The 16,026-nt window shown below is 47.7% G+C and overlaps 3 protein-coding genes across 3 annotated transcripts; 1 reads left to right on the top strand and 2 right to left on the bottom strand.

Moving 5' to 3' along the window:
- Window positions 1–366: 366 nt before the first annotated feature.
- Window positions 367–2,709, bottom strand: LOC125515787 (desmethyl-deoxy-podophyllotoxin synthase-like). Its single transcript, XM_048681286.2, has 2 exons — window positions 1,710–2,709; window positions 367–1,159 (listed from the first exon to the last, which is right to left on the bottom strand). The coding sequence occupies exons 1-2, from the start codon at window positions 2,637–2,639 to the stop codon at window positions 533–535; spliced, it is 1,557 nt and encodes a 518-aa protein (XP_048537243.1). The 5' UTR covers window positions 2,640–2,709; the 3' UTR covers window positions 367–532.
- A 468-nt stretch (window positions 2,710–3,177) lies between these two features.
- On the top strand, window positions 3,178–3,885 carry LOC147964710 (uncharacterized). The gene is made up of 2 exons (XM_087531350.1): window positions 3,178–3,460; window positions 3,539–3,885. Exons 1-2 carry the CDS (start codon window positions 3,299–3,301, stop codon window positions 3,845–3,847), a joined length of 471 nt encoding a protein of 156 aa, XP_087387476.1. The 5' UTR covers window positions 3,178–3,298; the 3' UTR covers window positions 3,848–3,885.
- Window positions 3,886–7,525: 3,640 nt separating this feature from the next.
- LOC147964711 (uncharacterized) lies at window positions 7,526–9,745 on the bottom strand. Its single transcript, XM_087530122.1, has one exon. It carries the CDS (start codon window positions 9,743–9,745, stop codon window positions 7,526–7,528), a length of 2,220 nt encoding a protein of 739 aa, XP_087386248.1.
- Window positions 9,746–16,026: the final 6,281 nt, after the last annotated feature.

Genomic DNA, 16,026 nt, shown 5'->3' on the forward strand with positions numbered 1-16,026 from the left:
TGCCAAAGCTTCGGATAAAAATATTTTTGGCCATAAAGAATAACCTTGTAGGATAATTTGTGATACACCAAGGAAATCATCTCCAAGTTTAACAGGACGGTACTACTTCCAGTCAAGAGAACACAACAAGATCATGTAAGATGATTCTTTACCTTCTGCGGTTTTGGAAAATTTTGACAACTCATTTTCAATCAAAGTTTCAATGGCCTTGATATATCACACAGACCATGTAACAGTTAGTACATACCCATACAGAAAGCACCCAGAAAACTGATTTGCATTACACTTTCTTTCTCCTTTATTAAGTCGCTACATTAATGGACATTTTTACAAACATGGTTGAGAAAAAAAGAAAACAAAGGGAGATTTGCTCCAGCTCCAACTTTCCACTCCTTTATTAAGTCCCCAAATTAATGGACATTTTTTCATACATAGTCACACCGGTTGCTTACATCCATTTATAGTCCAAATGGGTGACTTCTTACATAAGCATAGCATAGACCGGTAGCTACTGGTGCGATAAGTAAAGCAGCTATGCAAGAGCACATGGATTAACACGGACAACCGGACACAGGTAAAGATCGTTCTTCCTTCGGACCGAGATGCCCATCTCCTCCGCCATATCCAGCTCGCCGGGCATGGCCTTGCCAGGGAGTTTCCAGTCGAAGTGGTACAATAGTGTGGCGAGCACAATCTCCATATTGGCCTGCGCAAACGTGATGCCCGGGCATATCCTCCGCCCAGCACCAAACGGAAGAAACTCAAAGTCGGTGCCCTTGAAGTCAACCGTGGTGCTCTCAAATCGCTCCGGCTTGAACTTCTCCGGGTGATCCCAGTGCTTTGGGTCCCTGCTGATCGCCCATGCGTTCACGAACACGGTGGTGCCCTTGGGCACGTCGTACCCCATGACATTGCACGTCTCCCGGCACTCCCTCGGGAGAAGCAGTGGCAACACCGTGTGCAGCCTCAGGGTTTCCTTGATGACGAGCTTTAGGTACTTTAGGCCAGCCAGGTCATCCTCGGTCACCGTTGATTTCCCTTGGAGGCTATTCCGCAGCTCGACTTGTGCCTTGTGCATCACTGGTGGGTTCCTCATTAGCTCTGACATGGCCCATTGGAGTGTATTCGCTGACGTCTCGCTCCCGGCGTTGAAGAGGTCCTGTATGCCAATGCACAACTTATCCACCAGCTTTAGGAAAAAACGTAGTGCATGAAGTAAATCAATTTCTCAGAAATAGTAGTTTCAGTTTTGCTAATCCTCGGTACAAATTCTTGAAAATCTGGGCCACGTTGCACATTCTTATAAAGTCTGAAATTGTAATCTTTGTATGTGTGCAACTTAACTGAAATGTTAGTTCAATTTCTGGTTTGTAGATTATGAATACTATATGGAATGACTTGTTTATTAGGACCGTTTGCTTTAAAATATGACTGAGATTTTAACTATGATTCCCAGGAAATAGTCGGCACTTTTGCTAATTCTCGATCGCCAGAAACTTGCTGAAAATCTCAATGAATGTTGCAAATCATGATGTCCAAAATTGTGTTCTTTAGGGTACGAAAGTTCAGTGAAATGTTAGTTTCTGGTTTGTAGAAAGGAGATATATGGAGTGACTTGTGACTTGTTAGTGAGAATCGTTGGATTAGAGATATGATATGACCACTTTTAGTTCCCATACAAATGGTGACAGTAGTAAAATGGGACTTACAAGGATGACGGCTTTGATGTTTCCCGTGGTGAGAGGCACCTCGAGGCCGCCTTCCTTCTGTATCCTAAGGAGCACGTCCACAAGGTCTTCCTCCTCTTCCTTGATGGTGCCTTCAGCTACGGCCTCTCTCAGCTGCCGGTGCTGCCGGAAGACGCAGTCCATGAGCTCGTACGTCTTGCGGTGGTTAAGCTCCGCGCGGCGCGCCATGCCGCCGACGGCGCTCGCGAGCCTCCACGACGGGAACATGTCGTCCAGGCTGAACCCCGCGCCGACCTTGATGATCTCCGCCAGCTCCTCCAGAAACTCCTCCCGCCTCTCGAACCTGTCTCCGATCATGGCGCGCATCGTCGAGTCCGCCACGACCGTGGCGATCCGCTCGCTGATGTTCACGGCCTGGCCCGAGGACGCCGACTCGGCGACGGCCGCGACGAGGCGGCGGGCCTCCTCCTCCCTCGCGCGGCGGAACGAGCGGACGCGCCGGGCACTGAGCAGCTCCGCGACGCACAGCTTGCGGAGCTGCCGCCACAGGGCGCCGTAGCGCGCGAACACGAGGCCCTCGCCATCGGCCCTCAGCAGCCGCGTGGTGGCGTTCCAGGGGCGCGTCGCGAAGGTGGCGTCCTGCGTCTTCATGATCTCCCGGGCGGCGTCGGCGGACGAGGCCACGACGACGCGGAGCTCGCCAAGCTGCAGGCACATGAGCGGCGCGTCGAGCCGGCGCGCGAGGTTGGCCATGGTGCGGTGGACCAGCGGCCCGCCGCGCGCGACCTGGTGGAGGTTGCCGATCACCGGCAGCTTCCACGGGCCCGGCGGCAGGTTGAGGCTATTGTTGCCGCCACGTTTCACGAGCTTGAGGAGCAGCGGAGGGAGAAGCAGAGTCAGGACGATGCAGAGGAGGTAGCATGCGACTTGCTGCACGGCCATGGTGTTCATGAGGGCGTAGAGTGAGCTCCCAGATGGTCACTTCTTGTGAAGAGAGCATGCATCGCTCGAGGGGGTATGGGACAAATAAGCCGGGTCACTCCATCCAAATATTGTTGCTGAGTACAGCAGTACAAGAGTCGACTTTAGTGTTGGTAGTTGGCTTGGCGTCATTGGGGATTTGGAGTTACTTGCCAACTCACCATTGCCTGTTGTGATAATGGAAGTGACATTTTCTAATTGGATTAATTATCCTTTTACCCTTAATGGTGTTAATGTACTCAGTTTTGCCCTCAGATACGAATTGTGCTCAGTTTTGCCTCTAGCCTGTGCGCACCGACTCGTTCCGTGAACTCTGCCGTCTCTGTCAGGTCAACCTTTTGACTCGGCCCTTACAGGTGGGACCAGGTGGCAGAAACGGCCAATTTTATTCAGACCGTTGCACGCGTGGCTTGTGGGACCCAGCAGAGAGCCGTTGAGCAGAGAGCCGTTGGCGGGTGTGCTACATAAGCGGGCGACAGCGGCGATGACCACGGCAACAGAGAGCACGGCAGTGACCACGGCGAGAGAGAGAGAGCACGGCGGCGGGAAGCTAGCTGTGGAGGGCGCGGCGGTGGGAAGCTAACAGTGGAGGGCGCGGCGGCGTTGAGATCCCTTCGGCTCCGAGCTCCATGTCTTCCTCAAGCTCCCGCGCCACCTCGCGGATGCAGAGCCGGGCGCGTGTGGACATGCCTGTCTTCGTCTGTCCGCGGTGCCGGGCGGGCGTTGATCGGAGGGTTTCTCAGACACCGAGGAACCAGAATCGTCCGTTCTACGTGTGCAGCGAGAATGGGGTAAGAATCGAGGCAATTGCACCATTTTCGTGGTCGGGATCTTTGAGAAATGGGTTGATCTGTTTGGTGTTCATGCAGGTGACATGCTTCTTTCTTTGGGTCGATGCTCTGGCCAAGACTCTGATGAATGAACTGCAAGAAGAGCATGAAGAATGGTTGCGCATGCTGCCACGAACGGCAGTGGCCGCACCACGAGCTCCGGAAGAAGAGATGGAGGGCGAAGCACGCACTGACAGAGAGCTAGCTGTTGAGCTTAGGATGTTGAAGAAGAAGGTTAGGAAGCTTGAAGATCAAGCACTACCAATACCCATTTGCAAATACTTTTGGGCATTTGTAGGTATGGTAATCGCACTGGTTGTAATGTTGAAAATGTATGGAAAGGCATGAATTATGGAGGAATTTGTAATCTTGAAATTGTTTGAGAAATCCACCTAGTTTAAATGTTGATTAAAGTTGTTTAAATGTTGAAACAAAAAGAGAAGAAGTGACCAACATTTAAATATGTTGGAAAAAAGAGAAGAAATTAGGAATTCAGAAACTTTTGATCAATGAAATGCAGCTCTCTGCTCTGCCTTTCTGTCCAAAAAAGGTTGCTCTTGGGCCAAATTCAAAGCGTAGAGCCAAGTGCAGGCTAGACTAGTGGGCCAACTGCATCCAATTAGGCCCATTCGGGGGTTCTCTTGCGTATTTTTCTGTTTTCTATTCTGATTTAATTTAGGCAGTAAATCATAATGCTGGAACTTTTTGTGGAAGCTAATTGAATTATTCCGGAGCCAAACAATTAAGGTTAGAAATTTTTTGGAGCTGTTAATTAATCCAATTCAAATACACCGTGATTTAAATCAAAGACCAAAATGTCATGGAAAATGGGCCTCAGCTGTGGTAGAGGTTTACGCCAGGTGCCAAAATAAATGAACAATTTTTAAGGGCATTACATTGAGAAAAACATAATTTGTCTAAAAAAAGGAAGGGCGGAAAATGCACAAAAAATTGGTGCGGCTGGGGACTCGAACCCAGGACCGCGTGGGTTTGTGGTGTTTAGGGATGCGCTGGTAACCGCTAGGACAGATGCCAAGACTTTGACATGGATAGGGAAGGAAGGTATACATAGTGAGATTGTGAATTTTTTGTTAAAAAAATAGTGAGACCGTGTATGTTTGCACACGCGTGAGAGTGGTTTTCCATTGTTTTGCACTTAAATTTTGGAGGGTTGGAAGGTTGAAAATGTATGTTGCACTACCACATGATTTTGGTCAGAGTGGCACTTGATTTAGGGTTAGAGTGGCACTTGGTTTAGGATTTAAAGGGAATAAATTTGCATGTTAGTTCATGACTTTTTGTTTGAATGAAACAGAGGGCTTCTCACCCCCTCCGATTTTCATTAATGAAAACCACAAGTTCTCGAACTTCATGACTTGTTTAGGAAAGAAATGATATGTTTGGGCACGGACATTTTTTAACACACATAATAAACCCTAATAACTTAGATAAGATGGAACACACCGTACCATTGCAATAACTTAGATAAGTTCACGGACAGTTCACAGACACATGACGAAACATGACACGACACGACACGACATAGAAAAGCAACAAAATAAAAAACGAAACATGACGAGCTTGACTCCGGGCTTGAACATCTTCATCTTGACCTTCTTCTTCCACCTTGGCCGTGCACGCCCCTTCAACACCGTCTTCATCTTCACACCTCCTCCTCCTCGTCGTAGGGAAGGGAGTGCATCTGGCCTGGAGCGGGGAAGATGCGCTCGTAGTTGGTGTAGATGTTGTAGACGGTGAAGAAGATGGCCTCGCAGCCGCACCAAAAGACTTGGCCGAGGAGCTCGCGCGCGTCAAACGGGTTGGTGAAGGTGACCGTGAGCAGTAGGAGGATGCCGCCGCGGTCACGAACCTCGTTGAGGGTGAACATCCTCGTCGAGCCCCGTGGGAGGTGGGCATAGCCGGCTCTGAGGAAGGCGCGGGTGAGTTCGACGGAACCCCTCCACCTTGAAATAGCCCACACACGGAGCTCCCTCTCCACGAGCACGCCTGGTGGGTAGCGCAGCTCCAGCACGACAAGCGGACGGTTGAAGGTCGGCCCGTTGAACTGCATCTTCACTTGGTCTCGCTTGGGGAGGGCTCGATCGCTTGGGTGTTTGAAGTTGGAGAGGATCAGATCTGGCTTGTGGGTGGGAGAGGAAGAGAGGCACCCCATTTATAGGCCTGTGGGTGGGAGAGGAAGAGAGAAAGGATGAGAACGGTGCGTGTGTGAATCCGGACGCGTGTGTGTATCCGTTACGTTTTGCACACTTAAATTTTTGCACAAAAACGATGCATGGGGCGCGTGCGTGCATCTGAATCACTACATAGCTCTTTGACCGGGCGGTGCATGTGAATCGCTGCCCTGAACCACTGCACTGAACCACCTAGCTCGCCTCGCTAGCCTAGCTCACCTAGCGCGCCTCGCTCACCTCGCTCGCATGCATGCACGTCGCCGCCTCCTGCGCATGCAAACCCACGTCGCCGCCTCCATGCATGCAAGGTCTGGAAAGGCTGAGACGGGCTATTTACTGCGGTCTCAGGCCCAGAGCACGAGACAGCCCAACGGTCCATCCAGCGCGCCCGGTATTTGTTAAAAAACAATCTCCCAGCCAATCAGATTGCATCTCGCGGATCGCCCCCCTCCTCCCCGCAGATTCCTTCTAGAAGGGTTAGATCGACGGTCCTTGATCGCTGCTAGGGTTAGATGAACGGTCCTTGTTCAGCGCTAGGGTTAGCGGGGTTTGGGAGGGGTTTGGAGCAGTCAAAGCTATGTTTGACCAGATTTCAAATGAGCATAATAAATTAAATAAAAATCAGAAAAATAAAAAACCTGCGCACATAGTCTTCTTATGTCATATACTAACGATTTAAGTTGATAAACAAGCTTTGCATACATTTAAATGATAAGTTCATGTGTATTGTATGATATCTCGAGTATCTCAAACTCTCTTGTATGAAGTGAAGAGAAGTGTTTTGGGGAAATGAACATGAAAATTTCAAAAAACTAACCACAACTTCATTTTGGAGTGACTAAGAAGGATCCAGGCTTAGTTTTTCATTTTGATGTTTTACACTTGTTTAAATCTTGGTCAAAGTTAAGTTTGACCAGAATTCAAATGAGCAAAACAAATTAAAAAAAATCAAAAAATGGAAAAACCAGCGCACATAGTCTGTACATATAGAATATATGTGTAGGAAAGTTATTTGGCTGATTTAGACAAGGTCGATTTTTTTTTGCTTAGAAATGAGGTCGTTTACCCTACCTTTGGACCCTTCTTTTTAGCACATTTTTCATGAAAATTTCAAAAAGCTCACCACAACTTCCTTTTGGATTGACTAAGAAGTATCCAGGCTTAGTTTTTCATTTTGATGTTTTAGACTTGTTTAAATCTTGGTCAAAGTTAGGTTTGACCAGAATTTAAATGAGCAAGACAAAATTCAAAAAAATCAAAAAAAGGAAAAACCATGTGCTCATTCAAACATCATCCAACAGATATTTAAACATCATGTCAAACATACTTCTAACATAGGTCCAACATCATCCAACAGAAATACAACATGTCAAGTGATAAATGTTTCATAATACAACATCATCCCTTATTCATAATGTTTCATAATTATTCATAGATAGCATTGGGGCTTCTGTCTGTTCCTTGAGCTTCTTGCCATCACTTTGCTCCTCGTGCACCTTGTGCTCATTGTTTCTTCTCTTCTTCTCTTGGTTGTCGGTACCTTGCGCGTCTTCTTCAAACCTACCATAGAGCTGTGCAAAACATAAACAGTAATGAGATCATGTCAAGTGATAGATGTACAGTAGTATTTGACCCTTGCAAGATTTACATACCTAGCAAAACTCACAACAATAGAAGGGTGGTCACCATTTGGAGCCTCACTTGGATCATCATTTGGAGCCTCACTTGGATCACCATGATCACCATTTAGAGCCTCACTTGGATCACCATTTGGAGCCTCACTTGAATCATTATTTGGAGGATATTTTGGATCATCGTCAAAATCATGCGGCTGTTAACCATCATCATTTGGAACCTCGTCAAAATCCTCATCTGATGCAACCGGCTGTTGACCATCATTTTCATCATCTGTTGAGGCAACCGGCTGCTGACCAACATTTTCATCGAAGCCTTCATCGAAACTCTCTCCGAACGCTGGATCTACTGTGTTATCACAATACTTACCAAAATGACCAGACCCACCACACCTTGTGCACTTACGCTTCCTCGCTCCAAGTCCAGCTCCTTCGCTGCGAGGTCTGATTCGACTCTTCCTTGGTCTACCTGCTGCTCTCTTCAGAATTGGAGTGCAAAGCTTGAATCCAGGGTCCACCATGTCCCATTGTTGTTTTCCCTCCATAGCAGGCAAGGCATAAGCATATGTGGCTTTGAACCTTGCAACAGAGTAGTAATCATGCACATACTGCTGTATGTTCCCTGCTGGACCTGGGAGAGAAGTGATGAAAAACAAGGCATGAATGCATGGCAACCCAGTTATCTGCCATTGCCTACAACTGCAAGTTCTAGCTTCTAAATCCACTAGATATCTCCATTCCCTCTTCTCTTTATCCAAATATGATATCTCTGTTGTGGTACCCGAGCAAAGAGTCATGTTCATTTCCAAGCCTGTTGTCTTCTGCTTCAGTTCATTCATCACGACAGGGATGATAATGTGGCCCATGAATTTTGCCTCGGCTATTCCTGCACGATAATGAAATTTCTGCATGTATTCTATCCTTATCCTATCAAGCAAATCCACCACATAATGACCCTTTAGTTTCCGGATCGTTGAGTTGAAAGACTCTGCTAGATTATTGTGCACATAGTCAACTTTGCTCACTTCACTGAATTGGCTTCTGGCCCATAACTTGGAGTGGTGTGTTTCCAAGTATTCTTTCACTTTGGGATTCATGTATAACTGCCTCAAGTGGTAGTTGTGCTTCTTCACACTGCATGTCAAAGATGCTGGCCATAAATTGTCGGTATACACCTTTTCTTTGAATTTCTTCATGAAATTTGCAGCAAGGTGACACATGCATTCCCTATGGTCTACTCCAGGGAACACATTGTCCACGGCCACTTCTAAACCTTTGCAGGCATATGTATGAATGACCAACCCATTGGGATGTGCAATAGCCCAGCGGAGATTATGCAAAAACCAAGTCCAGCTCTCCTCAGACTCTGTCTCCAGCACACCATAGGCAACTGGAAATACAAAACTATGTGCATCAACTGCACAAGCTGCTACTAACTGTCCTTTAAACCTCCCTGTGAGAAAAGTGGCATCAATAGCCAAATAAGGCCTGCAGCCTGCCAAAAAACCCCGGCGACAAGCCTCAAAGCAGACAAAAACCCTCCTAAAGCATTCCTTGGTCTTTGTCACTCCCCTGAATGTGTACTCCACGGTGTGGTGATCAATATCTACAATACTACATGGGCTTGTCCTCTCCACTTCACCTTTGAATGAATACAACAATTGAAAACTTTCCTGCCAGTTACCATAAATAGAATCCATAGCATGTTGTTTACCATTAAACAACCTCATGTATGGTAAATCTATCTTGAACTTATCTTTGATGTTCTTCTGCAATTCCTTTGGACCCACTTGCTGGTTTTCTTTCACCCACTTCTTTACTTCTTCTGCCACCCATCTTGACTTGGCTCTACTGATTGTATCCTTCCTAAGGGTTGATTCCTGGCATGTGTGCTTAAAACGGTTCACTTTGACCTGAACATTAGTGCTATTCCGCATTTTAGATGCAAGCAGCCTCCATGGACAACCTTCAGTCGGACAGTGCACTCTGTAACGTACTTGATCACTCTTGTCAACTTTGAAAGTATGTTCTACCTTGATGCAGCATGTCACAAGTGCATTTCTACACTCATTCATGGATGCAAAAACTGTACCTTCTTCCATATGAGGGTTCAAAGGGTCCCATTCAACAGCTGCAAGGTCTTCGTCCTCACCCATCGCATCATCATCCACACGGACTGCATTGTGAGCCTCATCTTGATTTTCAGTCCTAGGTGCCCGTCGTAAATTCCGAATAACATCAGAATATAGCTTCTCTTCATCAACCCCGGAATTGTAGCCATCAGGCTCCACTTCAAGGGGGACCCTGCTGCTGTTGCCCACACTTGTCGAGCCACCACGTCGCCGTGCACCAACTGAACTGTTCTGGCTAGAGAAGCCATTACGACGACTTGGTTCTCCCCGAGATGTTGCACCCGCCATCCTAGGTCCAAATGCCTGCTCAAGCACATCAACTTGCAGCCTCACATGAAAATTATCTTTCTCTTTATGCCAAACAAACATGGTAGCTAGATCTTCATCATTACTAACTGTCACCCAATTCTTTTCCCCATCATAGTATTTGTATACCACTTCATCAAGCAAACCCCAAGGATATTGGCTACAAATTACCTCCCCAAATTGTCTGAAACTCCAATTACTAGCCATTGGCAACCGATAATCAAAACCTCCTTGGTATTTCTTCTTGTCCTTTGCATCAAACATGTACCGTGTAACACCCTCGATGCGACTATAGCTCCCACGTGTCGAGGCACGACTTAGAGATATAATCGCATTGAAGGCATATGTCGCAAGTTAGGCAATCTTCACAACATCCCATGTAATATGATAATAAAAAGGGAGATAACATAGTTGGCTTACACTCGCCACGTCAATCAAGTACATAAATAACATTACATCATCCAAAACACTCATGGCCCGACTACGGCGCCAAAATAAAGAGAACCCAACATGCGACAACGGTCCCAATCACCCCCAACTGGGCACCACTACTGATCATCGGGAAAGGAAACATAGTATCGTTGAGAGTCTTCGTCGAACTCCCACTTGAGCTCATACGCGTCTCCTGGAGCGGAATCATCAGGCCCTGCATCTGGTGTAATAGTAATCTGTGAGCCACAGGGACTCAGCAATCTCGCACCCTCGCGATCAAGACTATTTAAGCTTATAGGTAAGGCAAGGTAAAATATGAGTGGAGCTGCAGCAAGCGACTAGCAAGTATGGTGGCTAACTTATTCGCAAAAGAGAGCGAGAAGAGGAGGCAAAGCACGAGTGAGAAGCTAGAGAACAACCTGCGCAAACATTACTCCAACACTGTGTCCACTTCCCGGACTCCGCCGAGAAGAGGCCATCACGGTAACACACTCAGTTGATTCATTTTAATTGAATTAAGGTTCAAGTTATCTACAACCGGACATTAACAAATTCCCATCTTCCCATAACCGCGAGCACGGCTTTCGAAAGTTCAATCCCTGCAGGGGAGTCCCAACTTAGCCCATGACAAGCTCTCACGGTCAACGAAGGAATAGACCTCCTCCCAAGACGTTCCGATCAGGCTCGGTATCTCGGTAACTCAAGACACTTCGACAGGTTAAAACAAGACCAGCAACACCGCCTGAATGTGCCGACAAATCCCGATAGGAGCTGCACATATCTCTTTCTCAGGGCACACTCAGATGAGACATCCTACGAGTAAAACCAACCCTCAAGTTAGCCCGAGGTGGCCCCGCAGTCTACTCGGTTGGACCAACACTCAGAGAAGCACTGGCCCCGGGGGGGTTAAAATAAGATGACCCGCGGGCTCCGGAAACCCGAGGGAAAAGAGGCTAGGTGGCAAATGGTAAGACCAAGGTTGGGCATTGCTGGAAAAGCTTTAATCAAGGCGAACTATCAAGTGGTTCCCATTATAACCCAACCGCGTAAGGAACACAAAATCTGGGAACATAACACCGATATGACGGAAAATAGGGCGGCAAGAGTGGAACAAAACACTTGGCGAGAGGCCGAGCCTTCCACCCTTTACCAAGTATATAGATGCATTTAAGATAACATAGCAATATAATGATATCCCAACAATTAAATAAAAGATGTTCCAAGAAGGAACGGTCTCCAATCTTCACCTGCAACTAGCAACGCTATAAGAGGGGCTGAGCAAAGCAGTAACATAGCCAATCAACGGTTTGCTAGGACAATGGTGGGTTAGAGGTTTGACATGGAAATTTGGGAGGCTTGCAAGCAAGTGGTAGGCATCGTAGCAGTGGCATAGCAAAGATAGTAGTGATTTCGAGGGTATGTTCATCTTGCCTGCACAGTTGTCAGAGTTGACTGGATCCTCGAAAGCAAACTCAAAGGGCTCCCCGTTAGCGAACTCGTCTCCCGGCTCTACCCAAACAAGACAAACAAGCAACAAGGATACAATCAACCACGTGCAAACTCAAACAACACGATGCAAAGATGATATGCTATGCGGGATGTGCGGGATGCAAAATGCAAGATATGACAGGAAATGCATGAACCTGGCCTCAACTTGGAATTCCAAGTGTGCCACTGGAAAGATGAGATGAAATCGCTTGAAAACGATATAAAGAACGCCGGAATCGGAGTTACGGTTTGGATATGGCAAGCGATTCAAATGACACCGGTCTGCGATTTACAGCAAGTAGGCGTCTAAATGCAACGGAATGAACATGCTACAGCCACCAAACATGACAACAAAATACATGGCAGGGAAGCATTCAAGATGCTTAACAAAAGTCTAGCATTGAGCTACGGCCAAATCATCCATTAACAGGTTCAAACAAGCATGGCAAAAACGCAAATGGCAAACAGATCTCAGACTTTGTGAAATTAACACTTGTCTGGAATTTCAGATCATATAGCCCTCTTCGGAGCAACAAAACAACATGCTACAGGACCTGAATATGACAAAGAAAGACATTGCATGGAGCTACTCAACAAGCTTAACAAAAGTCCCTTCGTGACCTTGAGCCAAAAGGGATCACAAAATATAGTAACAAGCACACGAACATAGCAAAAACATAATCAGTTTTCAGACTTAGTGAAAACTGGGACATGCTGAAACATAACTCACGAAGGCATGTTTACGAGCTCGATGCACTCACCACGGTGCAAGTCATGGCAAGACAAGCATACATCCCTTAATAAGGCACAAAATGCAAGCTATACATGGCAAGAACAATGGCATAGCATGCACGGATCAACTACAATAACATCGGCAAAATCGCAAACAAGTTGACGATCTGCCCAGATTCACAACGAAGCAAAAGTAGAGCTCTATTGACTCAAGCTAGGGTGCTCCATAATTGCAAACAAAGACATGGATGGATAGAGCACTACAATATAACAAAACTCCCTTACTGATCATCCTCAAAAGAGGCACGGATCACTAGGAAAAAACATGAGCATATGGCATCGTGAGATAAACAATCCCAGGACTTAGTGAAACTACTAAGTCCCTGAAAACAGAATTAGCAAGTGCACCACTTTGCAAGCTTGCACAAGTCACCACACACATCCTAAAAATACATGGGTTGCACCTCTGGAAAGATGACAAAACCCTTAACAAAACATATGAAGAACTCACGGGCATATCATGCACACATTAATCATGGCAAAAATGACAAAAGTGCTAAACGGAGTAACAGATCTGACAATTAACTCAAGTAGCCCTCTTCTAACAGCATTTCGGGCATCAAGATGAGCTCAAATTAAAATGATGCAATGGAATGAAATGATGTACTCTCTGAGCTGAACATTTTCATATGCTATATGACCAAATCGGAGCTACGGATGCAAAGTTACGAGGCCGCGAACAGAGGCATATGAACTAAAAATATCCGGGACTTAGTGAAAAAAATTAGGTCAACCCTGAAAACAGATCTGGACCGGGGCGGCGCGCGAACCGAGGTGGACGGGCTCTCGCCGGAGCTTCTCGCCGGAGGAGGAGAGGACCGGCCGGGGCTCGGGGTTGCCGGGGTGGCGCCGGAGCGGGGAGTCGGCGAGGAGGAGGAGGATGGAGCAGGGCGGCGCGGGGACCGGTGGCGGCGAGCACGGGCGGCGGCTGCGCCGGCGAGGAGGAGGGCGGCGGCAGCTGGCGTGGCGGCGCCGGAGTCGAGGAAGCCGGCGAGGGCGCGGGCGGCGGGACGAGCCGGGCGGCGGGGCGAGGAACTGGGCCGCGGGGGCCCGCGCTGGGCTCGGCGGGCCTCAGCGGCGGCGGCGGCGAAGCGATCCCACAAGGGACACGTGGCGGCTGGCGGCTGGGTCGGACGGACGTGTCCGGCGCCGTCGGACGTGTCCGGCGCCGTCGGACATGTCCGGCGGCGGCGGACGTGTCCGGCGGCGGCTGATCTGAGATTTAGGGTTTCGGGGAGAGGGGATCCGGGATTTTTTTAGAAGGGGGAGGTATATATAGGCATAGAGGGAGCTAGGAGAGTCCAAATGAGGTGCGGTTTTCGGCCACGCGATCGTGATCGAACGCTCTAGGACATGGAGCAGAGTTTGGTGGGTTTTGGGCCAAATTGGAGGGGTGTTGGGCTGCAACACACACGAGGCCTTTTCGGTCCCTCGGTTAACCGTTGGAGTATCAAACGACGTCCAAATGGCACGAAACTTGACAGGCGGTCTACCGGTAGTAAACCAAGGCCGCTTGGCAAGTCTCGGTCCAATCCGGAAATGCTTAATCCCCACACACGAAAGAAAGCTAGAAATGACCACCGGAGGAGAACGAAGCGCCGGAATGCAAAACGGACAACGGGAAAAATGCTCGAATGCATGAGACGAACACGTATGCAAATGCAATGCACATGATGACATGATATGAGATGCATGACAAAGACAACAACACACGGAGACAAAGACCCGAACTCGAGGAAATAAATATAACTTAAACGCCGGAAACGGCAAGAGTTGGAGTACAAATAGGGAAAGTTACATCCGGGGTGTTACAACACTCCACCACTACGAAAGGATCTCGTCCCGAGATCTAGGACTGAAAGAACGCCGGGTACTCAGAACGGAGGTGATCCTCGCGTTCCCGGGTAGCTTCACGGTCGGAATGGTGTGACCACTTGACTTTGAGAAATTTGATTGACTTGTTGCGAGTCTTGCGTTCAGTCTCTTCAAGAATAGCAACTGGGTGCTCACGATAAGAGAGATCTTCTTGGAGCTCAATGTCCTCGAAGTTGATGGTGCGGTCAGGAGTCTTGAAGCACTTTCGAAGCTGAGAGACATGGAACACGTCATGAACATTTGCAAAGTTTGAAGGAAGCTCGAGTTGATAGGCGAGGTCGCCTCTCTTGCTGACAATCTTGAAAGGTCCCACGTATCTAGGGGCAAGCTTCCCTTTGATACCGAAGTGACGAGTACCTTTCATAAGAGAGACACGGAGGTAAACATGATCTCCGATCTCGAAAGCCAAATCACGGTGCTTACTATCATAGTAGCTCTTCTGACGGGATTGGGCTGCTTTGAGGTTATCACGAATGACTTTGCACATTTCTTCTGCCTCCGTGATTAAGTCATTACCCAAAAGCTGACGTTCACCGGTTTCAGACCAGTTGAGAGGGGTACGACACTTCCTGCCATACAGAATTTCAAAAGGGGCCTTGCCCGAACTTGCTTGAAAACTATTGTTGTAGGAGAATTCAGCATAAGGAAGACAATCCTCCCACTTCATGCCGAAGGAGATCACACAAGCCCTGAGCATATCTTCAAGAATCTGGTTGACACGCTCAACTTGACCGCTTGTTTGAGGATGGAAAGCTGTGCTGAAGCGGATGTTTGTGCCCATAGCCTTCTGGAAAGAATCCCAAAACTTCGAGGTAAAGATGCTTCCACGGTCTGAAGAGATCACTTGAGGAATACCGTGCAGAGAGACAATGCGAGAGGTATAGAGTTCCGCCAATTGAGCTGCAGTGATCGACTCTTTGATAGGCAGAAAATGAGCCACTTTGGTGAGTTTGTCGATGACAACGAATATAGCATCATTGCCACGCTTGGACTTTGGAAACCCAGTCACGAAGTCCATTTCAATGTGGTCAAACTTCCATTCTGGAATGGCAAGAGGTTGGAGGAGACCAGCTGGCCTTTGGTGTTCTGCCTTCACTCTTCTGCAGACATCACATTCATTCACGAATTGAGCGATCTCATGCTTCATTCGAGTCCACCAATAAGCTTGCTTAAGGTCCTGATACATCTTCGTGCTCCCAGGGTGGATGGAGAGGAGAGAATTGTGAGCCTCGTTCATGATCACTTTACAGAGGTCACCTTTGGGTACAACGGTACGATCCTCGAAGAAGAGAGTGTCCTTGTCATCAAGGCGGTAGCACTTGTACTTGGACTGACTCTTGGCAATCCCAATCTTCACCTTTTTCACCATAGCATCAAGAAGCTGGGCTTGCTGAATCTGGTCTTCTAAGGTAGGAGAGATTTGAAGGTTGGCGAGGAAACCTTGAGGAACAACTTGCAGATTAAGTTTGCGGAAATCTTCACAAAGCTCGGGTTGATAAGGCTTGAGAATTAGACTGTTGCAGTAAGCTTTTCTGCTCAAAGCGTCAGCAATCACATTGGCCTTGCCTGGAGTATACTCAATACTCGGATTATACTCTTGAATCATTTCGACCCATCGAGTTTGGCTGAGGTTGAGATTAGGCTGAGTGAATATGTACTTGAGACTCTTGTGATCA

This window comes from Triticum urartu, chromosome 6A (assembly GCF_056163025.1).
Source record: "Triticum urartu cultivar PI428250 chromosome 6A, HENAU_Tu73, whole genome shotgun sequence".
NCBI lineage: Eukaryota > Viridiplantae > Streptophyta > Magnoliopsida > Poales > Poaceae > Triticum > Triticum urartu.